General features: G+C 38.5%; 1 protein-coding gene and 1 long non-coding RNA gene across 2 annotated transcripts; one reads left to right on the forward strand and one right to left on the reverse strand.

Moving 5' to 3' along the window:
- The first annotated feature begins 6,045 nt into the window (after positions 1–6,045).
- LOC101164958 (kinesin-like protein KIF2A) lies at positions 6,046–17,440 on the forward strand. The gene is made up of 9 exons (XM_023961115.1): positions 6,046–6,082; positions 6,145–6,234; positions 6,374–6,436; positions 11,144–11,235; positions 11,321–11,463; positions 11,562–11,775; positions 11,857–11,967; positions 13,816–14,029; positions 16,395–17,440. Exons 1-8 carry the CDS (start codon positions 6,046–6,048, stop codon positions 13,891–13,893), a joined length of 828 nt encoding a protein of 275 aa, XP_023816883.1. The 3' UTR covers positions 13,894–14,029; positions 16,395–17,440.
- A 1,585-nt stretch (positions 17,441–19,025) lies between these two features.
- Positions 19,026–24,705, reverse strand: LOC110015060. Its single transcript, XR_002290126.2, has 3 exons — positions 20,390–24,705; positions 20,272–20,359; positions 19,026–19,787 (listed from the first exon to the last, which is right to left on the reverse strand). It is a non-coding gene; the product is annotated as an uncharacterized LOC110015060 (long non-coding RNA).
- Between the last annotated feature and the right edge of the window lie 17 nt (positions 24,706–24,722).

The following is a 24,722-nucleotide window of genomic DNA, read 5'->3' on the forward strand; positions in this document are numbered from 1 at the left end:
GGTTTTTTTCCACCTGGGAAAATTCTCATTCCGTTTGCTGATGGCGAGCCAGCTGAGCCCACCTGGACCAAATGCCCAACAGTTCCTACTGACACGGTGGCACAAATCGAACACTGTAACATTAACTCTTACACAGGTGGTTAAAACTGGTTTTTATCACCTTAGAAATCTGGCTACGGTCCGCCCACCACTCTCTTTTGTTAATATGGAGATGCTAATGCATGCTTTTATCATGAGTAAAACTGATTACTGTAACGGCCTGCTTGCTGGTCTTCCAGTCTTCCAGGAGGCGGGCTCACATCACCCCAACTATAAAATCCCTGCATTGGCTCCCCACATGCTTCAGGATTGATTTTAAGATGTTCTTCACCATTTTTAAATGTCTTCACGGTCTTGCGCCTTCTTATTTATCTAATCTTTTAGTAAGGTATGAACCCTCGCGGACCCTGAGATCCTCTGGCACTCATCTGTTAACCATTACGACCGTAAGGACCAAAACGGAGAAGCACTGACTATGGCCCCCGTTTATGGAACAGTCTGCCTGAGAGCCGGATTAAAGTTTTTAAGAAAAAGCTAAAGACCCATCTTACGACGGAGTTTAAGGGCCACCCCAAAAAAAAAAAAAAAGGAAAATTATGACTTTTTTCTTTTTACAAAAGGTCATAGATTAACAAGGAGAAAACACCGAAGTTGTGCGTTTATCGGAGCATCGCTTGAAGATGAAAGATGTGGCGGCTTTTTGTGAAGCTTTATTTCCGGATTATAGGTTTAAAACAAAGAGATTCTGAACCTTTGGCGACTCAAAATCAGATTATTGTCAGTGGAGCCGGCTTTCCGGGGTTCAGTGTCAGTAAAGCGGAGTTTCATCTGTAAAATAAGGAGCTCAGAGACACGTTTGGGTGCAGAGGATCGCTGCAGCTTTTATTCTCCTTTTCATTCACAAACCCTGAAGTTCATCTGTCACCTTACGTCATGAACCTGTCATCAGATCCGAACACCAATGCGGAAGTAAACGTCCCGTTATATCATTAAACAACAACGATGAATGAAAATAGTCTATTATGTTATTAGAAAGTTGAAAATGCGTCACACAAACGTAGAGATCTTGTTTTTGGTGGAGGAAGAAAGGATTGAAGTGGAAAGCTGCAGGGACACCGATGGCTTCATCGGGCTGCAGGGATCCTGCAAACCAACCATCAATGAATAAAACTTTAATAAATTGTAAATCAAACAAATGAACTTCCAGATATTTGGAACGTTCAAGCTCATTCAGCTCACCTGTTCAACTGCGTTGAGTGGGTCTGCTCTGTTGCTGCGCGGCGTTCACCTGCTGCTCTGCATGATGCTCACTTCCACTTAATATCGTAAATTTACGAGTTTTTTTTCTCATAAATTTACGACTTAAAATCTAATAAATTTTACTTTTTTTTTTTTAACTTTTTATCTTTACTTTCTATCTTTACTTTTTAACCTGGCTTTCATCAAATTTTTACTACCACTATTTATTTATTTTATTTTAATTTATCCATTTTATCTTGTTTTATAAACTTACACTAGATTCTAATGTGTTATTTAAATTTATCTTATTTCAATGTTTTATTTATTGCTTTTATCAATATGTTTACTTTTTCATTCTCTTTTTATTTTTATTTTTCTGGTGCTTCCTCAGTTGGAACCTCTCCCTCTGGGTCGGCTGCTGTTCAGCCACTGCAGCTCTGGATGGGGACCTGCATCACCTCTTTGCTGTGGTGGAGCGGTCACCGCCTGTGATGCTGCATTTGGCTGGTCATGCAGCGGTTCACAGAGAGGGAGGTTCCAATTATCAGCGTTTCCAGCATCTTGTTTTCGTGCTCAGCCTATTTCTTATTTCTCATTTCTAATTCTCTTTCCCCATCAATTAGGGGGTGGGAGATGCGTAAGAAGTGGGGGGTTGTGTAGGTACGGGGAGGGGGGCCCTATTTTTATTTGTATTTTTTGGTGCTTGTTTATTTTAATCTTCATGCTTGTTTTTATATTTATTTTGTTGTTTTTTTTTAAAGTAAAGCACTTTGTGTTATTCTTTTATATGAAAAGTGCTTTATAAATAAAGTTTGATTGATTGACCAAGCAATCACCAAGCAACCAGTATTGGAGCTAATTCATCCACTTCAAAGACTCACTGCAACACCCAAAGAGGGTGAACTTGTTTGAACACTGGACTGAAAAAAACAACAATTATTTACACTGTACATATTGTTAATTTTTTGTTCACTGTAAAAACATCTGCATCGAACCAGCTAAAGGAGTTTTTTTTTTGTGTTCCTCCCTGAGGCGAACCTCCCTAGTCCAATTCCTTTTTAAACTTCCACTTTAATCAAAAGTGTTACATTCAGCTTGTTTTTTGAATAAAACACGGCAGCAGTAGGGCTGCATGTTTGACGCCTATTGATGCAAATGCAAATCACACAAATTGACCTTAATTTAGGATCTACTTGAAAGCAAAAACAAAGCTGGAAATAAATTCAAGAGGTTGAGTAAAGAAGTGATGCTTCTGCAAAGGATTGTGGTCCTGATGCTGTGCAGACCTGTCCAAAAACAGTCAGGCTGGATAGGTTGTTTTTTTTTTCCAACCATACACAAAAAAGATTCTTGAAAGCAGATCAGTTTTGAGAGTTTCGGTAAAAGAACAAATGTTTAATCTTTCAAACCAGTCTAATTAAGACGTTTTAAATAAAAAACAAAACAAAAAAAAAACAATGAAAATGTTTCTGTATTTTTCTTATTGAAGCTCAGATCTAGTGACTCTGTCTCATTAAAAAATTGAAATGTCTGTGAACTCGGCTAGACCTCAGATGAAATGGAGATTGAAAAAATAAAAACATTATAAAAACAAAAACTGCTATATTTTTTTATTGGAGCGCTCCCCCATTTAAATGGCAGCATTAATATTTCAAAAAAAAAAAAAACATGCTTTTGCAAAATTCAGCTTGTTTGATTCCTGCATCTAAATAAAATGAAAATAAAACCTTAAATATTAGAAAGTTATGATAAATCAACAACAAATTACAAACATTAAATGAAAAAATATATTTTGACTGAAAATAAAAGCTTTCTGAAAGCAGAAATTTTATTTTTAAATTTCTCCCCTTTTTTTCTCTGACGTTTTCCGGTGGTGTCTTTGGGGAGGGCATCATACAAATGCCCCCCCCAGATGGATTTAAGCCAATAATACAATGATGCAGGGCATAGCTCTTCAACAACCAAATAAATAAATACAATAAAAGATATTTATATATCTATATAGATATATAAAAAAACTTTCAGTATAAATTATATTTCAAAGCAATCAACAATCTGGACCCTAGTTCAGTAACCATTCAGATTTACAAATGTCATCAATGAAAGGATTTCTGAATACATTTCAATGAGGAAAAGTTTTTTATGAATATATTTTCCCAAAATCAGGAGGATGTTCACTAATTTTGTTGTCTCTTTTGACAAATTACTGTTATAAAACAAAATATTATCTTCTATGAATTGTATGAGGTTAATTCGTTGACAATTATTAACTATTTGACAATTATTAAAATCTTGCCAGAATCTAAGCTCAAAGCCAAATCTCCGCCTCAACTTCTCTGCCGATGGGTAGTAATTGTTTATAATTTTGAACTGCATTTCTTTAATTTAGGGGACCACTGGCCATTTCAAGAATTTTCATTGTTTAGCAACGGATTTGACAGGTGTCGTTATTTTAAATTTCACTTTTCTCTTAAAGTCATGGTACAATTGACCTTTTTAAAGGATTTGTTTTTATTTCACCTATTACGTAACTTGGTAGTTTGATTAGAATATTGGATGACAATATTATACTTTTATTAAATGTATTAAACGTGTGCCCTGTCTAGGCTACCCCACTTTGGTGGGGCACATCCGGGGTATATAGATAGATAGATTAAAGCTTTTGGAATTGCTAGGCAGGTTTTCTGAAATTCCTTGGTTGAACATTGAATATCATATTTGCTTTTGAAGTCGTTTAATTGAAGAATTTCTCCATTCAAATCAAGAACATCGCTTACAAAAAAATCTTGCGGTCAGACCGATTCTGATAAAACATGGTCTTCCTGTTTGTGGTAGTTACTCTGTTGTTCCACAGGGTGGCGAAGTGAGGGGTAAGATTATGGCTAAATATCATTTTCCAATGGAAAGTACTTGTTAGTAAAATTCTGAAATCTTTATAGAAGGTTTGGAATTTTCAAAGTCACATCTCAGCAAAAAAATCCAACCCCCCTACTTTTTTGAAGATGTTTTTAGGAATATGAAACCATATTGAGTCAGGATTAGACATAAAGTCTTTTAACCATTTTATTCTAAGAGTTCCAACCATTGATTCAAAATCAATTGTCTTCAAACCCACCAAATTATATTCCTTAATTAGTTGAGATTTTCTGATTTAATGGATTTATTTCTCCAAGTATTTGACAATTGAGGTTGATTTTTGTGTATTGACGTAACTGTGTAGTAAAATAACAAGTAAATCCCCTTTAATCGAATGATTACAAAAGTTGATTGTCATGTGTTCCTCTTTTAAATCAACAGTCAGATTTATATAAATATTGTCAAAACATTATAGCTGTAGTTGTTATGCAGTAAATGGACCATTATGGTGTCTTAAGGTGCAACATTTCGTAATTATAATTTAGTTTATATCTCCATTATTAAGAAATAAAACGTTTAAGATAAACTTTTTTTTAAACTCTCATATATTCGGCAGCAAAAAATTCATCCAGAAATACAACAGCAAAAAATGGCTTTCACAGAGGATAAAGTGACCTTCAGAAAACAAATAACACAGAGGAACATCTGCAAAAACTGCTTTTTTTACGACAAAGTAAATTAAAATTAAACAGAAATGAATAAGTATTTTTACTACATTGCTGTGTAATTTTTATTTTATTAAAGTTGTAACTTCTCCCCGATCCACTATGTGGCGCTGTAACTTCCGGGTTAGACCAGCTAACAGAAGAACACATGCACCGTCTGCTTCGAAAAATATACATTTTTATTAATTAGGAAATGACAAATTAATGGAACATTTCCACGACGGCAGCCAATCAGAAAAAGGAAAAATTGCTACGGCACAGTTTCAAATCTTGAAAGTTGTTGGAAAAGAGAGCTCGTTAGTGAGTTTTGTCTTCAGGCAATATTTTTTAAAATAAATTAGAACGCGTAATTCAAGAAAGTGGAAGTATGATATCACTATAGTATGATGGAGGATAATCTGTCCAGAAAACATGTGGGACTGTTTATCCAAATCAGTCGCAGTGATGGTGGTAGGTTCATATTTCCCTCTAGTCTATGTTGTAACGACTCCGAGTTGAGACAGAACTGCTGGCGGCCTGCGCCCCCCTCTAGTTTCTGCCAGTTAAATGTTGTCTTTTTCTTATTTTTAGATTGACATACGTGAAATGTGTCCACTCAATCCAGAGTTTGTGTGTCAACTCAATGCTGCCAACAAAGAAGCTGCTGAGCCTCCCACTGCTGCTACTGACAAAGTAAGTTTAGAATCATGTTTATGTTGAAAAGAGGAATGTTATTCACAATCAAAGATAAGAAAAGTTTAGTAGCTATTTAGATATTAGGAACCAGGAACATCTGTCACTTTTGTAGAAGTATGAACGACAACTTCATTTTTCAAGTATTCCTGCACCTTCCTCCTGTATGTAGATATATATTTTTTCTCACCAACTAAGGGAGTGCTGCTCACAACTATTAGCTTTCTCTGTGCTAGCAGATGATCTTCCTCAGTGTTTATGATTATTATGATGCCTCTAGATAAAATCAGCTGAGCAATTGCTTTATCAAGCTCTGCAAAATTGTGATAACAGTTATTAGAGGCTGGTGATTGAGTTGAGTCAAATAAAAGACAGGATTAATCCGTTTCTAACCCTTTTTTTCCCCTTTATAGCAATATATAGGCACAGGGCAAATTAAAACGGTTTAAAATTAAATTCTGATGTCTGTAGTAACTATATAGTTCTTCTTATTAAAGTAAAAAACAAACCAAAAATGTATTTTATGATCGTGTCATATTTCTACCTGCTTGGTGTGAAACCTGGGCTTGTTTGGAGAACAAAGCTTTACTATATTTGAATCATTTCCCTACAGCATGCAGCACATCCAGCAGTCTTCCTCAGCTCACCCTGAGACCATTCATCCGGATCTTAACCCGCCAACCAATCAAAGTTTCTGGTTCTGGTTAGTATCAAACTTTTTAAACCTTAAAAAAATGGAGTCTGTACAGTAAATGTGATGCATCTCAATGGCAGACATTTGTTATATTAATCTCTTTTCATGTTGATGTATTTATTATCGGTCTCTGTTTCTTTTTGTACAGCAGCTCCTAAACAGCACCGCAGAGGGAATGATGCCAAACCGGCGCCATCGGTGCCTTTTCTACGTGAGTCGAAAATACGGTGGCCCAGAAGGGTCACAACACAACACATTAACTTTATACACAACACACTAACTTTATACACAACACACTAACTTTACACACAACACACTAACTTTACACACAACACATTAACTTAACACACAACACATTAACTCACAACACATTAACTCACAACACATTAACTCACAACACAACACATTAACTCACAACACAACACATTAACTCACAACACAACACAATAACTCACAACACAACACATTAACTCACAACACAACACATTAACTCACAACACAACACATTAACTTTACACACAACACATTAACTTTACACACAACACATTAACTTAACACACAACACATTAACTCACAACACAACACATTAACTCACAACACAACACATTAACTCACAACACAACACAATAACTCACAACACAACACAATAACTCACAACACAACACATTAACTCACAACACAACACATTAACTTTACACACAACACATTAACTTAACACACAACACATTAACTCACAACACAACACATTAACTCACAACACAACACATTAACTCACAACACAACACATTAACTCACAACACAACACATTAACTTTACACACAACACATTAACTTTACACACAACACATTAACTTTACACACAACACATTAACTTAACACACAACACATTAACTCACAACACAACAACTCACAACACAACACATTAACTCACAACACAACACATTAACTCACAACACAACACAACACAATAACTCACAACACAACACAATAACTCACAACACAACACATTAACTCACAACACAACACAATAACTCACAACACAACACATTAACTCACAACACAACACAACAACTCACAACACAACACATTAACTCACAACACAACACATTAACTCACAACACAACACATTAACTCACAACACAACACATTAACTCACAACACAACACATTAACTCACAACACAACACATTAACTTTACACACAACACATTAACTTAACACACAACACATTAACTCACAACACAACACATTAACTCCCAACACAACACATTAACTCCCAACACAACACATTAACTCCCAACACAACACAATAACTCACACAACACAACAACACATTAACTCACAACACAACACATTAACTCACAACACAACACATTAACTCACAACACAACACATTAACTCACAACACAACACATTAACTCACAACACAACACATTAACTCACAACACAACACATTAACTCACAACACAACACATTAACTCACAACACAACACATTAACTCACAACACAACACATTAACTTAACACACAACACATTAACTTAACACACAACACATTAACTCACAACACAACACATTAACTCACAACACAATAACTCACAACACAACACATTAACTCACAACACAACACATTAACTCACAACACAACACAACACATTAACTCATGGCCCAGAAGGGTCACAACACAATACATTAACTTACCTCACAACACACTAACTCACAACGGAAGTAAAGCAGCAATTGAAGTGCTTTTATTCTGAAATTTCTACTGGGCTGAGCAGCTAACTACCTAACAGAAAGTAATGTCACAGTGAGCTGTGGAGGGAGCATGTTATTGCTACAAGAGAAGCTAGCAGCAGTGTTGCCAGAAACTTTGTCTTTACTACAGTTCTCCTTCCTCTAAACCAGTGTTTTTCAACCTTTTCGGAGCCACGGCACACTTTAACCTTAAAAAAAATCCCGCGGCACACCAGCATCCAAAAATTAAAAAAAAAGGAGAAACTCATACTCTGTATTGATCTACAGCCCCTCCACAAACTCACGTGCATTTTTGAGATAATTGTTGCAGAAAAAGCTGGAAACTGCAGCTGTTTTTTTTCTAAAAGATGCAATAAAAGATAAGTTAGAAGATTTAAAAACAGTTTGATGTGTGTTCGTTGGTTTCAAGACGTTTAACAACAGATCTCCGTATGCGCTGTCACTCTCACAACCCAATGCATCATGGGAGATGTAGTGCATAAAACGGCCGGAGATCGGTTTTCGGAGCTTCATTGTTTTGTTCACTTGTTCCACGGTCTGATACCGGATTCTGTGGGAAGCTACACCGCTAAAGACGAGCTTTAGCTGCTATTTTTTTTAGAACTGAGCGACTTTACGAACTAAATCGAGACAAGGAAGTGAAGACTTTAACCACTTCTGATTGGTCAGACTGATGACATGTGATTAAGCCTTCAAGAATGATTGGTGGAGACAGTTAAAGGGACGGGTCGTTTCCAAAATACAGCCGAAGGTGCAGCTGAATCGCGGTACCTTATCAAAATGTCTTTAATAAAATAAACAGTGATGAAAGTCTTCCGGGAATTCCCGGAAATCCGGGTTTTTGAGCAAACCGAACGTACTTTCCGGGAAATAAAGACCTGATCTCTACGGACAAATCGCTTTCCGGATCAAAAAATGGTCTGAAATCAGCTAATTTTAGCTTTATTTTCTATATTTCTCCGCAGATCGCTTCCTCTATGGTCGTGGCCATCTCTCGTCTTCCCGGCCTAATTGACCAATGACGGGACGTTTTAGTTGCTTTCGGATGCGTCGACGGGTCTGATTGGCTCTGTCTGCACCACGTGGTCAGCGTGACTCGCTTCCCTAGAGACCAAAACTGGCGGACCCACGCTAAATTTTCACAAACACATCTGAAGAGTTTGCGATCAAATTTGTGTTAAAATAATGGCAGGCATCGTCATTATTGAGCGTGGTCACGACCTCAGTTGTGAGAAGACGATAAAAAACAAATTGAAGTGGTCTTGGCTGGAAAAAAAAGATTTTTAAGGTAGTGTAGGTCAAATACTTTTTTGTGTAAAATAATCTCAAAACCACATTTTGAAATAATTTCAATTTTAGTTTTGAGTTTCAGTTTTTATTTTGAATACATTTCTTTATCTAATTTATTTGTATTTCCTAATTACCATGATTTAGTTCAGTATAGTTGACATTAATTATAAGTATTTGATGGTTTGGACCCACACTCCCTTAAAAAATAATGTTTACAATGTTTAGTTTAGTTTGTATGTTTGTTTTGATATTTCCCAGATTACTTAGTATTGGTGTTAAAGAATTGATGTATTATGTTATAGAATTATAGTTTAAAGCAGATCCCATATTTTGATGTAGTTATAGTTTGAGAAAACAGTGCAAGTGGATGTTGTACATCAGTCATTTCTAAAGCAGAAATAATGTATAAATAACTGAGGTATTTTCATAGAATATAATAGTTACTGGTGTTCTTTTTGCCATTTGGGGCTTTGATGTTACTATATTTTAGCAATTGTATGTTTTGCAGCTTTAAGGAAAAGCGTAGATTGTAGGATTGTGTTACTTTGAGCAATTTTCCAAATTCTTTTTTAGGACCAGCAAGTCCTTAATGGAGAGTCAAACTAGGGGTTTGAATGACAAATCATGATGCTCCAATTAGTCTTAGTTTCTTGATAAAGAAGTGAATAACTAGTTGCCAGAATGCACCAGAATGCATCTAAGACCACGTATTTTTCCAAAATTTCGCTCTGTGCCCGCCATATCGCTCAAAGAAAAGTTCAGGGATTTTTTCCTTGCCTGACTTTCATCACTGAATAAAATAAACACAAAGAAAAAGTATTTTATGATCTTTTATATTCCTAACTCCTCAGTGTTTTATCAGGGCCTGTTTGGATGAACAGAGAGCTGAAATCATGGAGATGGTAATTGCTTTTAGATCAGTTAATGAGGGCAATTTCCAACGGCACACTTGACCATCTCTCACGGCACACTAGTGTGCCGCGGCACACTGGTTGAAAAACACTGCTCTAAACACACACAATATGAACGCACACTCCTCCCTCCGCTCTGACACCCCCCTCTGTCGCTGCACGCGCGCTCCTCTCCTCTCCTTTTTTCCGCTCCGTCCTCTCACACAGGCACGTGCAGTCCCCAACACACACGCACACACAGGACGGAGCGAAAAAAAAAGGAGAGGAGCGCGCGTGCAGCGACAGAGGGGGATGTCAGAGCGGAGGGAGGAGTGTGCGTTCATATTGTGTGTGTTTAGAGGAACGAGAACCATAGTAAAGACAAAGTTTCTGGCAACACTGCTGCTAGCTTCTCTTGTAGCAATAACATGCTCCCTCCACAGCTCACTGTGACATTACTTTCTGTTAGGTAGTTAGCTGCTCAGCCCAGTAGAAATTTCAGAATAAAAGCACTTCAATTGCTGCTTTACTTCCGTTGTGAGTTAATGTGTTGTGAGGTAAGTTAATGTGTTGTGTTGTGACCCTTCTGGGCCATGAGTTAATGTGTTGTGAGTTAATGTGTTGTGAGTTATTGTGTTGTGAGTTAATGTGTTGTGTTGTGAGTTAATGTGTTGTGTTGTGAGTTATTGTGTTGTGTTGTGAGTTATTGTGTTGTGTTGTGAGTTAATGTGTTGTGTGTTAAGTTAATGTGTTGTGTGTAAAGTTAATGTGTTGTGTGTAAAGTTAGTGTGTTGTGTGTAAAGTTAGTGTGTTGTGTGTAAAGTTAGTGTGTTGTGTATAAAGTTAATGTGTTGTGTTGTGACCCTTCTGGGCCACCGTACGAAAAAGGAGAATGAACCTGAGAAGATGCCGCCGCCTATTATTTTGACATTTGAAAAGTGTTGATCTTCTCTCATTTCAATAAAATTGTATTCTCTCCATTTAGCCCAAGATGTTTTCGCCCATCTGAACTACAGGAACTTTGCTTATCTGGATTCGTCTGTCTATGTCAGTTTCTTTGAGATCTACAATGGAAAAGTAGGAAAAAGTACTTTTTCCATAACTAAGTTTTGCATTTTATATTCGTAGTAAACTCCAGCAAGGTATATCTTATTACATACAGGTGTATGATTTGCTGAACAAAAAGACCCAACTCCAGGTTTTGGAGGATGGCTGTCAGCAGGTTCAGGTGGTTGGACTGGAGGAGGTCTGTGTGTCCACACCAGAAGATCTCATCAAGGGTTTACAGACAGGCTGTGCATGCAGGTATTTAGCTGATTTCAAATGTAAAAAAAAAAAAAAAAACATGTTTAAATTTGTAAAACTTGAAATTATGCTTCTGCCCTCTTTTTATGTTTTCTCAGAACATCAGACCAGACGTCAGTCAATGCCAAATCCTCACGCTCCCATGCCTTCCTCCAGATTGTGGTGCGGCGCAATGATCGTCCCAAAACCTCACATGGCAAATTCTCATTGGTCGATCTTGCTGGCAATGAGCGTGGAACGGATGTCAACTGCAGTGACCACAGCACTCTGGTTGAGACTGCAGAAATCAACTGCAGCCTACTCGCTATCAAGGTAGTTTTTCTTTTTCTTTCCAACAATTTACTTAACATGTTCCACTTAACATGTTCACTAAACCAATGTTGTTTCCTATAGGAGTGCATTCACTCACTGGGAATGAACAGTAATCACATTCCTTTCGGAACAAGCACTCTAACCAAAGTGCTGAAGGATTCCTTCATTGGGGAGAAGTCCAGAACTTGCATGGTGAGCATTGGCATAATAAATATGATAACCTCTAGAAATCGTTTGGTCTGCTTGAACAAAATTAAGAACTATGGAAATACAGTGTGATAAAAAATATATCTTTTAATTTAGTTGTGCAAGTTGTCTCACTTTAATTTTAACAAGAATTAGGGATGCAAGGTTGAAGCTGAACTCTAGAAAGTTTCACTTTGCTAGAAGCCTGGGGCCGGTCATCCTTTGTTTTCACATGCACCAAAACAAAGAGCTGCTGATTAGGGAGACCAGGAAGAGAAGAGAGCTGAAATACTTGGATAAACCCTTTCACATCTATGAGGACTACATCCCTGAAGTTGTTGGCCAAAGGAAGGAGTACAGATCAGTGATGTCCGAACTGTATCGGATGGGATTGAGAGCCTTGCTGCTTTACCCAGTGCGGCTCCGCATCACTAAACATGATGGGACGCGGCAGAGCATCAGTTCGGTGCTGGAGGCTGAAAAGTTTGGGAAGGATCACAAGACGGACTAATTAAATAATTTGAACATGGGTGAAGTATAAAACTTTGTTCACTTTTAAATCGTGATTTAGGCTTTTTCAGCCACACAGCGGTTTATATTAATGACTGCCCCCTAGCGTGTCCCTCTTGATCTGGATCATGTTGTGAGTTTGTTTTTGGCTTTCCGGCCACTTGGTTTTTTATTTTTATTATTATTTATTTTTCTTCGTACTCATTATTACCAGAATACTTTGCGTGTTACCATGAATGTTTTATTTTCTATTTGGGACAAATTTTCTATTTTATATTTATTTTTTAAGGTATTGTATACATATTTCAGAAATATTTGCAAGTCATGGTGTTGCATTCTTTCAGGTATCTCTTTATTTTAATTTTAAATCAGGGCATAGAAGGGTTTAGATTTAGTGTGGAAGTTTTGCATTTTGATAGGGTAGGTGTGCTGTTTGTTCTAACAGCTAGTATCACCAGGTCGTTTTAGGGTTTCGGGGGAGGGGGGAGTATGGTTTTTAATTCCTTGCTGTCAACATTGAACCAAAGGTTTATCTCTGCTTTCATCATCTCAGCCAAAATATGCATTTATGACTGTACCTCGACTAATCACTGTGCTTACTGTTATGGTATCCTTTTTTTTTCTTATCTAAATATATTTAGGCCTTAATGGCTTGTTCTGTTGATATTGTAACCTGGAATGTCAAAGGAAAAAAGCTCTCACTCACTTAAAGAAAATGGGTACAGGAATAGCATTTGTTCAGGAAATGCACCTCAAAAATGTAGACAATGCCCACTTGAGAGGTGGTTGGGTTGGACAGCTATTTCATTAGACTTTTCAGGCGAAGGGAGTTGCAATATTAATAAATAAGAATATCTCTTTCCCCCCTCCTCAGTCTTAGCTGATCCCAATGGTAGATATGTAATAGTCACAGGTTTACTCTATACCTATATATAGGTTTACCCAAGGTCACTCTAGCTAATATATACGCTCCAAACATTGACAATCGAAATTTCTTTCTCGTAATTTTGAACGACTGCCATGTTCAAATTCCCATGTTCTCATTATGGGTGGAGACTTAAACTTGTGTTTGAATCCAGAAATGGATAGATCCTCTATTAAACCAGGATACGCAATACCCAAAGCCGCTTCCGCTTTCAGTCTTTCCTCTCTACCTATGGCGTCTTGGACATCTGTCGTTTCTTGCATCCACATGACAGACAATACTCTTTTTCTCCAATGCTCACAAGACCTACAGTAGAATAGACTATTTTCTAACGGTTTCAAATGTAAAAAAAAAAAAAAAAAAGTTTAAATTTGTAAAACTTGAAATTATGCTTCTGCCCTCTTTTTATGTTTTCTCAGAACATCAGACCAGACGTCAGTCAATGCCAAATCCTCACGCTCCCATGCCTTCCTCCAGATTGTGCTGCGGCGCAATGATTGTCCCAAAACCTTACATGGCAAATTCTCATTGGTCGATCTTGCTGGCAATGAGCGTGGAACGGATGTCAACTGCAGTGACCACAGCACTCTGGTTGAGACTGCAGAAATCAACTGCAGCCTTCGCGCCATCAAGGTAGTTTTTCTTTTTCTTTCCAACATGTCTATGGACATGTCTATAATGCTGCGAGCAGTACAGTATACATTTCTTGGCGTCTTAAGACAATCCAGAGAAAGATTAGATGAGAATCTACCCCTTCAAATAGCCTCACTGGCATTTCTCAAGTGGGAGGTAATACATTTACAAACTGGTTACATTATGTCAGCTGGTGTAGTAGAAGAAAACAGAAGGTTTTAGGTTTGTATGCTGTCACCTCTTTCACATAAGTACCGTATTTTCCGGACCATAAGTCGCCCTTTTTTCATAGTTTTGCAAGGGGTGCGACTAGGGCTGTGACGATAACTGCATCACCGCGGTGATGATCGCATCACCGCACTTTTTTTTTTTTACTTTTTGCATATGGTGCATGATTGATTTCATTAAACGCATTCATCTTTGCTGATAATTTCCTTTTTCTGCTAGTCCTGTGTTCAGACTTTCCTTCTTTCTTTCAGACTGTTGTCTCCTTTTCTCCCACCGCGCCTGTCACTCTCTCTCGTAGGTGCGCGCTCTCACTGTCTGCCTCTGCGCTGCACGTGACACGCGGCTCCTTTTACAGTTACACAAACAGGCGCGCGCTTTCAGAAGCACACATCCTCACTCTACAACAGAAGTTTCCGTCTCGCAAGGAAATACAACAAATTTACTGCTTTCTAATTATTAATTTCCATTGTATTCATTTCCATTACAAGCTGCGTGCGTTCTTAAGTGCGCGACACTGCCACCCACCAGAGGATTTTGTGTTGGAGGGGGGGGGGGGGGGGGGTGGTATTACTGTTCTCCTTCACTCTGTAACACCAAACATGAACTGTTAGATTTCCATGAATATCACTACATGTTTTGTTTGGGAACTATTTTTTGCAGCGTAACGTTACGTGTCTGTATAAACAAAGGTGGAGCCTCCTGCCCCGCGTTCTTCATGGGTGTTAGTTAGGCTTCACGGCTACCGGAAAGGTGACAGTGTCTGCAGTCTGCTTATTACTGGTCAATACATAATATTTGAATAAGATGTCTGTACCAGAGAGAACAGGTGAAACTTGCGTGCAGCTCCAGAGCGGTCCGCTGCAGAAGAATCAACACACACCCCCAACACACGTGTGCGCACCTACCTACTATTCCTACACAAGACACTCCACGCTCACACACACAGTCAATCTACCACACCTATAGTTAGTTCACAAGTTAGATATGTAGGTGTTACTGTTATTTGTTAACAAAGAATAGTACGTTGTAATTGTATTTATTTCCGATGCGGCCGCCGGGGGATTTTGTGGGGTTTTTTTTTGGGGGGGGGGGGGGGGGGGGGGTGCCTGGTGGTTCATCACCGCGGTGATCAAAAATTCGACACCGTCATAGCTCTAGGTGCGACTTATACTTCGCAGCGACTTATATTAGAAATAAATTGAAATAAATACATTGTTAACCCTCCTGTTATGTTCATTTGTGAGGAACAGAGATGATGTTCCTGGGTCAATTTGATGTATGAGGTATGTTAAGTGTTAAGAGTATGTTAAGTGACTCAGAGAATCAGCAAACCTTTTTTTACAGTAAGATCTTGAAGGCTAAAAACATAATATTCTATTTTCCAATGATTTCATAGATTCAGAAATGCAATAAAAATGACAATTGTTTCTACAAATACAGGATGAAAACAGAGTATTAGTTGGCCAATGATGCTTCATGAAAGGAATAAATAAATAAGTATGAGAGAAATACTGTGAAATTATGAGACAAACAGTCTGCTATGATTGTGTTATATCAGTTTGTGCAAGTTATTATATCTTGGTCTCAGATTTTGTCAAATAAATTTCCCGTCAAAATGCGACTTATAGTCCAGTTCGACTTATCTGTGTTTTTTTCTACTTTATAATGCATTTTTGGGCTGGTGCGACTTATACTCCGCAGCGACTTATAGTCCGGAAAATACGGTAGTTTGTATGTCTGACATTAGGAAGCAGCTTTCCACTAACTAGATTTCATGAACATTTTCTTGGAATTACTGTAGTTACATTATTTTTTAAAATATTTACATATCTGATCAGCAACTAAGACTTAATTTCTTTAAAGTGTGTGTGTTCTTTTCTTCATGGGGCCCTAAATTCCAGAGATCTGTTGTAGTTGAGGAGCAGCTGGAAGGAGATGCTTGTCAGGAGGCAATGTCTTTGCTCAACCGTACCACAGACACTACACTCATTTTCCGAAAGAGAACTTTCAGCATAGGCAAAAACCCATCAATGACTCAGACAAAACAGTGGACATCCTGTCTTTCATAATAATAAAAATAATAACTAAAATAAATAATAAAAAATCATTTATATTTTTATTTATTTTTGTGTTGCAGAAACTTCCTTTAGACACCATCGTGTATGACGCCATATCCAATGTCACAGAACTGAAGGAGAAAGTCTGTGCTGAGCTTTAAGGTATTCTTTTGTTGTTGTTGTACTTTGCAACTTTTTAAAGCAAAACAGCTTTAATAATGATTTATTTTTACTTCAAGAGGGGAAATGATTTTATTGAGGCAATGAAACAGCCCTCATACAACATTGAGTTGGTACTTCCAGACTTGTTGAATTATTCTCAGAAGTTAATGGGTTAGTTCAAACCCCAACTCTATTAGTTTTAATAGAATAATAAATTAAATGTAACCCCTTCATGATGTGCAATGTACTATATGATGTCAAAATGTATGTTACAACCTGTTGAGAAAAAAATTGTAAATGGGTTTAAATAATATGTTTTGTCTTTGTCATTGTTAGCGCCATTTATGTGACATGTTTATAGTTTATTGCCAGCGATGTTATAATTTAATCTTAAAGAACAATGTATGCTTTTATTTTGAAGTCAGTAAGTTCTGTTTTTTCTAAAAGGAAATCTTTTGGGTTAATGATGCAATGTGCTGCTGGTGAACTTCTGAAAAAATGAATGGAACGGTTGTTATACCGTTGTTGGTATGGATGGCATCATTGGCACCTCTACAGAGCCACTCAAACGATTAAGACCGTCTCTTGTTGTTCACTGAGTTTGTTGGATTCAAGATTGAAATGAGAGAAACAAGAGAGTGCAATGAAGAAGAAAGTTTAACAAAGGTAACTTTACAGTCATCCAGGGACTATTCTGGCTGCCGTGGACTAGGAGCAGATAGCGAAACTAAACCACTGGAACTGAGCTAGAAAAATGAACAAAATGCAAGTATTTTAGGAACATTTTGTTGATTTCTTTGTTGTTTTGTTTATATGCATAACTCATAAATTAGAGTTTCTATTTTCTAGCTCTGAATTGAACTTATCCATCTATACACTATGTATTTTTTTCCATTTGTTGATTAGATTTGCATTGTTGTCCTGCATGTGTTTATAGTTAATAAAACCAATTTTTGGTGGATAATATTGTATGTGAGTTTTTTTTAAATAAGACTGAAATTGTCGCACTTTATTTTGGGTAGTGAAAACATAGGAAATCATGAAAAAAAGGGGACATCAAGATGTTTACAAACCCATATTTTCTTTTTAACATCACAACATAAAAAGGCAGCAGGTTAAAGAAAAAAGCCTTCATCACCAGCGGCATCCATAATTGGTTGCCAGATTGTTTTTTTAAACTCTTCAATATTGTCATGAAGGGTATGCGTTAGTTTTTCCAGAGGGAGAATCTTCAAAACCTCTTCACATGCTAAAGGTATGTGCACAATTTATTTATTGCGTTTTTCTTGCATAGGTTTACTGCCAACCTTTGGTGCGATCTATTTTTGAAGGGGGTGTGGCTACTTGCTTTGCTTAGACAGGAAGTGGAAAGACCCATGTAAGTCTACATTCTGATTTGGAGCAGCTTTAAAATAAGCCCTGTGTCCGAATTACCGCCCTAACCCCTATATAGTGCACTATATAGTACGGTCGCCATTTTGTAAGGGTGTCTGAATCTACAGTTCCAAAATCGAGTGCAGTAGAAATTTCCCACAAGTCTCTGCGAAAAACCAGTCTGGATCGATGCTCACTACATTAGCAACTATAGACCACAATGCATTGCGTTTGATCTATCCGAAAGTGGCGGACGGTGGGGCGAAGGTGACTTATAAATGTAAGTATGTTAAGAATTAAGTATCTGTTCTCAAGTATATATTTGTATATATATTATATGACGTGTAATATGTTATATTCCTCGACAACCTACATTATTTTGAAACGTATCAATTTCGGTAATGCTATAACTAACGCTAATTAGCGTCGAAGGCTAAAAACAAACGCAGTAGGCAGTACATCTAAAAAGGACGAGTTTTAATCACAGTCATAAGTTATGAACACATCTTTTAAATGTGTTAACATATATAGGGACAGACAAAGATGTTGAGAGATTGATCCGCCTGCGGATGGAGAAAGATAGCTAGTATAGATAGTTTTCAGGCAAAAGATTCGCTTTAGATGCCGGATGGGAGTAAGATGATTACAGCTCAGATTTGTATTCATTTATCATTAAACTGTCATCATTTGGGGTAAAGGTTTTTGTTGTTCCCTTGTATTTACAGCAGTGATACATGAAATGGGGCTGACATAAATGACAAGTCCAGCCAGAGCAGCAAAGAAATGGAAAAAGCTAAAGACAACATATAAGGTTTGTGAAGAAATGAAGGCCTAGACATGTCCATGCAGTGGTACTGAGGCAGGGGAACCTTCAGCAGCTTTGTGGAAGTGGTTCTCCTTGATGAATGAGGCAATAGGCAGCAGGGCATCAGTGAGGCCTCCATGCCTTATCCTGGGAGAACCCTTCCACATCCTCTGCCTCAGTGCAACAACAGCAGGAGCAGGCAGGGGAAGATGAGGAGGAGCCCCCGCCAGCTAAGAGGCCACGGCGAGGCAGCCTATTCAGTCTGCTAGAAAAGGCAGAGCAGAGAGCAGGAAAGAGCCAGAAGGGAGGAAGAGCGACAGGAGAGACTGTTAAGATTACTATAAAAGACTATTGAAAAAATGTAACATTGTTGTTGTTCTTATTTTTCCAATTATTTTAATAAATGCATGAACAGAAATTAATTACATGTATTATTTAAACCTGAGCCATTTTTAACAATCTCAAATAACATTAACAATCATAAACATCAAAGGTAAATATTTACAGTTTCATCTTATATTTAACACTTTTGTGTACATCTTAACAATACTCATGGTCTTCTAGAACCATTTGTGGAACAGTTGGAGCTGACAGGAAATATTGCTCTCCACCTTGTCTTCATCATCCCAAATGCTCTCTCCACCACAGGGCCTCAACCGCAATCCTCAGGGGTTCCCTGTAGGGTGTCAGCAGTGTGATTAAATAATGTTTTGGGGCCTTAATTCTTATGTGGCAGCCATCAATGCTCCCGACGACCTCTTGGAAGGCAGCAAACCCAGCAAGCTGCTTAAAACCAATGGCCACTAATGGCAGTTAATACTGGGAAGCCGGATGACCCTTTGCATCAGCAGGCAGGATGCGGTCCGCCGTCCTGTGGACAATGTCACTCACAGTGGACCGTGGCATGTCAAAGGCCCTGGCTACAACACGGTAAGATGTGCCAAAAAACGAACACCAGGACCTCAGTCTCCTGCGCCCACCCCAGATTGTGAGGAACCCAAAGCTGCTCCACCAGATGCTCAATGGTCCTGCGGGCCAAGTGAAAATCTGGTCTTGTGTCGGACTGACCGTCAGCGTAGAGGACCAGGACAGACACCTTTATGTTGGCAAGGCAGTAGAGACGCGGAAGACCCTGTAAAATAGAACATTAATGATTTCATTTTGGAAATTAAATCTCATTTTTGGAAAGTTTCTATTTATTCTGATGTCTTACATTTTAGTTTATAAATTATTTTTGAATGCTGGAAAATCTCATGTGCTTTTGGCTGGGTTTTAGGAGTTTCATATTAAGTTTGAAAAATGAAAGTATTTTTGTTTAAAACAAGTATGGTGTAAATCTTTTTTCTAAATAAACTGATATAGAATACTTTGTGTTGAAGGCTGATATGGTTTGACTTACTCTGAACTCACATGTATTTAGACTATACAACTCATAATCCAGTGTTGAAAAAGAATGTAAAACTCTTGCCCAGCAGATGGCGTAACCCCAAATGCTGAAGTGTAACTCACAAGTTGTTCATATTATATGCATAATAACAAGAACATAGAAAATATAATAGAACCCCTGTAATGCATAATGAAAAGATCATAGAAAATATTATGGAACCCCTTTTCACCTCAACACTGGCTAGGGCAGCCAGAGGAAAACTTCTGAATCTGAGACGTCTGCTTCTCCTCCTTGCCGCTGTGAGACGTCTGCTTCTCCTCCATGCCGCTGTGAGACGTCTGCTTCACCTCCTTGCTGCCCCGTGCTGCATATCTGCTCATTTTCGGATTGATCTCACAAAAAACAATCGAATTATTGCAAACAGGAAAACCGCCAGGTTAATATTTATAATATATATATAATATTTAGTTTGCCTCCAGACCAGGTGGTGGCAGTAATGCGCCATTCTGTTTTCTTGTCAAGTGCCATATGAACAACACCCGAAAGAGAAAATTAGTGAGCATGGGTGTCCGAATTGCTTTTAAATCATGGGAACTATCTAGTGCCGCACTATATAGGTTTTAGTAGTTTGGGATTAGGGTGGGAATTTGGACACAGCCAAGGTTTACTGACTTAAACACTAATACTTTCTATTAGTGGCAGACAATGGGAGATTTCACAACAAGTGGCAGAAGATCTCCAAAGTAATAAATATATGCTCTTGCAGGTTAGGGGACAATCTTAATGCTTGGTCTCTGAATTTTTTAGTATTTCTTTTTAACTGTAGAGCCAGAATAAAATAATTTTGAAGATACAAAGAGGTATTATTTTTACATTTGAAAAGTGTTGATCTTCTCTAATTTTAATTCAATTGTATTCTCTCCATTTAGCCCAAGATGTTTTCGCCCATCTGAACTACAGGAACTTTGCTTATCTGGATTCGTCTGTCTATGTCAGTTTCTTTGAGATCTACAATGGAAAAGTAAGAAAAAGTACTTTTTCCATAACTAAGTTTTGCATTTTATATTCGTGAAACACACCTGAGAATTAACTTAGGAGAAAAGCTTTTTTCTTGTGAAGAATGTGGTAGAAGCTTTAATCAGAAGGCTTATCTCCAAGCACACCTGAGAATTCATGCAGTGTTTACATCCCTCCCAGAGCGCACGCAGAAACAGCAATGGAGGTGGTTGTTAATACGGTCATGGAACTACAAGCACGGCACCCACAGGCACTTGTGGTCATCTCAGGGGACTTTAATCATGTCTCCCTGGATTCCCCCTTGTCATCTATGCAGCAGTATGTGAACTGCCCAACTCGCAATGACATGACGATTGATTTGTTTTATTGCAACATCAAAGATGCCTATCAGGCCACACCCCTCCCCACTCTCTGCAAATCAGATCACGTTTTGATCTCCTTACAGCCTACATACACACCTTTGGTGAGGAGACAGCCTGCAATAAAACGGAGCGCGAGGGGGTGGACACCTGAGGCGGAGCTCAGGGACTGTTTTGAAACCACTGACTGGAGTGTCCTGCTGGATCATTATGGAGAGGACATCTCAGAGAGAGCATCTCAATGCATAACAGATTATATGAACTTCTGTATGGAGAATGTTGTGCTCACAAAAAAAGTTAATTGCTTCACAAATAACAAACCCTGGATAACGAGGAAAGTTATCCAGGGTCCAGTTATCAGGATCCTCCTGATCCACGGATTTCGTTTCTCGTTCACAACGGCCGTGTCCTGTGGCACATCAGCTACCCCGAACGCGGTAATATGATTTGTCAAATTCGAATTTACTTCCATGATTAAAGTGAGGCTGCACCTACGATGACGACACTAAACGGTGCACAATAATGTGCCTTGGCAGAAGATTATGTTGCCCAGTGGCACAACATAGTTGAAACAAATGCATAACTCTTCTGTTGCTTGTTGCCAGAGATGTTGCCGAGTTGACGTAGATATCACTGCCGACTTCCGGAACTGGTACCGAGTTGATAGCCAGAACTGCCAATGTCGTACCCTGACTAGGGAGGCTCAGGGTGTGCTAACACTTGCCCAAGGTGTACACCCAGGCTAGTGGAGGGAAGGAGGAGCCTTACATCTCCATTCTAGACCGGCTCCAAGCAGAGTCTAGCCACTGCCCTCTGTCACCTATTACACCAGGAACATCTGTTACTTTTGCAGGAGTATGAACAACAAGTTTGATCTTCAAGTATTCCCGCACCTTCCTCCTGTCTATAGATACATTTTTTTACTGACCAATATGCTACGACCTGTCTTAATAGCTCATATTATTGCAAAGCTACTGATTCAGCGAGCTCAAACTTCAAGAGTCAGGTCAGCATATTCATTTTTTGGAAGTAGATGAACCAAATTTTCAAATTGCTGGTTGTAAGAGCAAAAAGAGTTGCTGGCCTCTTAATAAACTATATTTTTACTGTCTCTGCTTCTACTAAATCAATCACTGGGGTGAAAATCAAAATTAGCTTCTTTTATTTTTAATGACTTTTCAGCTCTGAGTGGCAGGCATAACTGAGTGCTGCTCACAACTATTAGCTTTTTCTATGCTAGCAAATAGATGATCTTACTCATTGTTTTGCTACTCTGATCCACAGATCCACTGCCCTTTATAATAATAAAATTAATGGGAATAATAATTGGGGCTGCAGGCCATGCCTCGAGTGGCGAGGTCCAGACATTTTGGAGTTGCAAAAAACGCTTTTACTGGGGGCAATGTAGGAGGAAAGGGAGGACTTTTGCCGTCAGTGCAACCTCTGCATAGCCTGCAAGGGTCCCTCAGACCAGTCACATGCTCCTCTCCAACAATTTCAGGTGTGAGGGCTGATGGAGAGGGTGGCAAAGGACATCTTAGGCCCATTGCTGCGCTCTGCCAAAAGGTAACCGGTATGTTCTCTCTGCCATAGATTACTTTACTCTGTGGCCAGAGGCATACGCATTGCCTGACCAGGAGGCAGAAACGGTTGTGGACGCCCTCCTGGAGGGCATGATTAGCCGTTTTGGAGTTCCGGAGACCATACACTCCAACCAGGGCCGAAACTTTGAGTCCCGGGTGTTTTCCCTCATGTGCAATCGTCTTGGGTCACACAAGACTCGCATTACCCCCCTGCAACCTGCACACCCCTCTTTCTGCCAGTTGCTGGAGGCGGGATCTACCTATGTGTGTGCATTGGGTGAACATCGTTGCCCTGCAGAATGAAAGAGCAGGCTGCGCCATTTTGCTCCTGTTGTAACCGTTCCGACGTGGAAAGTGAATAAAGAAAGCTTTTTGACAATCGCCCGACTAAGGAGTTTCCTTGTGGCCATTACAATATATTTATATTTGTTGTTGTTTTTTCACCCCTCCGGGACATTAGTTTTTCTCTGAATTCGCTTCCTCCTAACAGGTCGAGTCCATTCAGCCACAGTGAAAACCGTGGACAGTGAAATCCACATTATGGTGGAGTGGATAGAGTGGAATGTATGCAGAGAAAAACAGGTTGATTTCTTTCTCTAGTCAAAACAACTTGTCTTTAGTTTTTATTTTTAAACACGTGAAATGTGTCCACTCAATCCAGAGTGTGTGTTAACTCAATGCTGCCAACAAAGAAGCTGCTGAGCCTCCCACTGCTGCTACTGACAAAGTAAGTCTAGAATCATGTTCATGTTGAAAACAGGAATGTTATTTACAATCAAAAACTAGAAAAGATGAAGTTTTTGTCACCACCATTTTGAGCAAAATGCTCACATGGTTTTGTGCAAGAAAGTTTTTCCAAGCAGTCAGCAGTTGATTTCCATCAGTTGGCCTTTAGAGTATAGAGACATGTTGGTGACAAAACTCAACTGTTTTATTTATTTGACAGGAGGAGCTGAAAGTCAGTTCCAAAAGCAATCACGCACCCAAGACAAACTAGTCTTTCAACAGTTCCTCTGAGGACTTGAGTTAACCTTTAACTGTCAAGTCTTTCGGAATAATAATAATAAATAAAATAAATAATAATAAAGTTTGTGGTAGACCCAAAAAAAATCATTTATATTTTTATTTATTTTTGTGTTGCAGAAACTTCCTTTAGACACCATCGTGTATGACGCCATATCCAATGTCACAGAACTGAAGGAGAAAGTCTGTGCTGAGCTTTAAGGTATTCTTTTGTTGTTGTTGTACTTTGCAACTTTTTAAAGCAAAACAGCTTTAATAATTCATTTATTTTTACTTCAAGAGGGGAAATGATTTTATTGAAGCAATGAAACAGCCCTCATACAACATTGAGTTGGTACTTCCAGACTTGTTATATTATTCTCAGAAGTTAATGGGTTAGTTCAAACCCCAACTTTATTAGTTTTAATAGAATAATAAATTAAATGTAACCCCTTCATGATGTCAAAATGTACGTTACAACCTTTTGAAAAAACAAAACTGCAAATAAGTTGAAATAATATGTTCTGTCTTTGTCATCCAGGGACTATTTTGGCTGTTCAGTCTGCCGTGGACAAGGAGCGGATGGCGAGACTAAACCACCCAATCCCCCAATGAGACTGAGCTAGAAAAATGAACAAGTATTTTAGGAACATTTTCATGATTTCTATGAGGTGCCGTGTAGGACATAATTCAGAATTAGCATTCACGAACACATATGA

The sequence above is a fragment of the Oryzias latipes genome, chromosome 1, assembly GCF_002234675.1.
Source record: "Oryzias latipes chromosome 1, ASM223467v1".
In the NCBI taxonomy this organism is placed as follows: Eukaryota; Metazoa; Chordata; class Actinopteri; order Beloniformes; family Adrianichthyidae; genus Oryzias; species Oryzias latipes.

What these genes read in the sequence shown, in the direction of transcription:
- LOC101164958 (XM_023961115.1), top strand. Translation starts at nt 6,046, where the DNA reads ATGTATTTTATGATCGTGTCATATTTCTACCTGCTTG. An exon ending in GTCATATTTCTACCTGCTTG is followed by an intron (nt 6,083 to 6,144) that starts GTGTGAAACCTG and finishes ATTTCCCTACAG; the next exon opens with CATGCAGCACATCCAGCAGT. An exon ending in GCAGCCTACTCGCTATCAAG is followed by an intron (nt 11,776 to 11,856) that starts GTAGTTTTTCTT and finishes TGTTTCCTATAG; the next exon opens with GAGTGCATTCACTCACTGGG.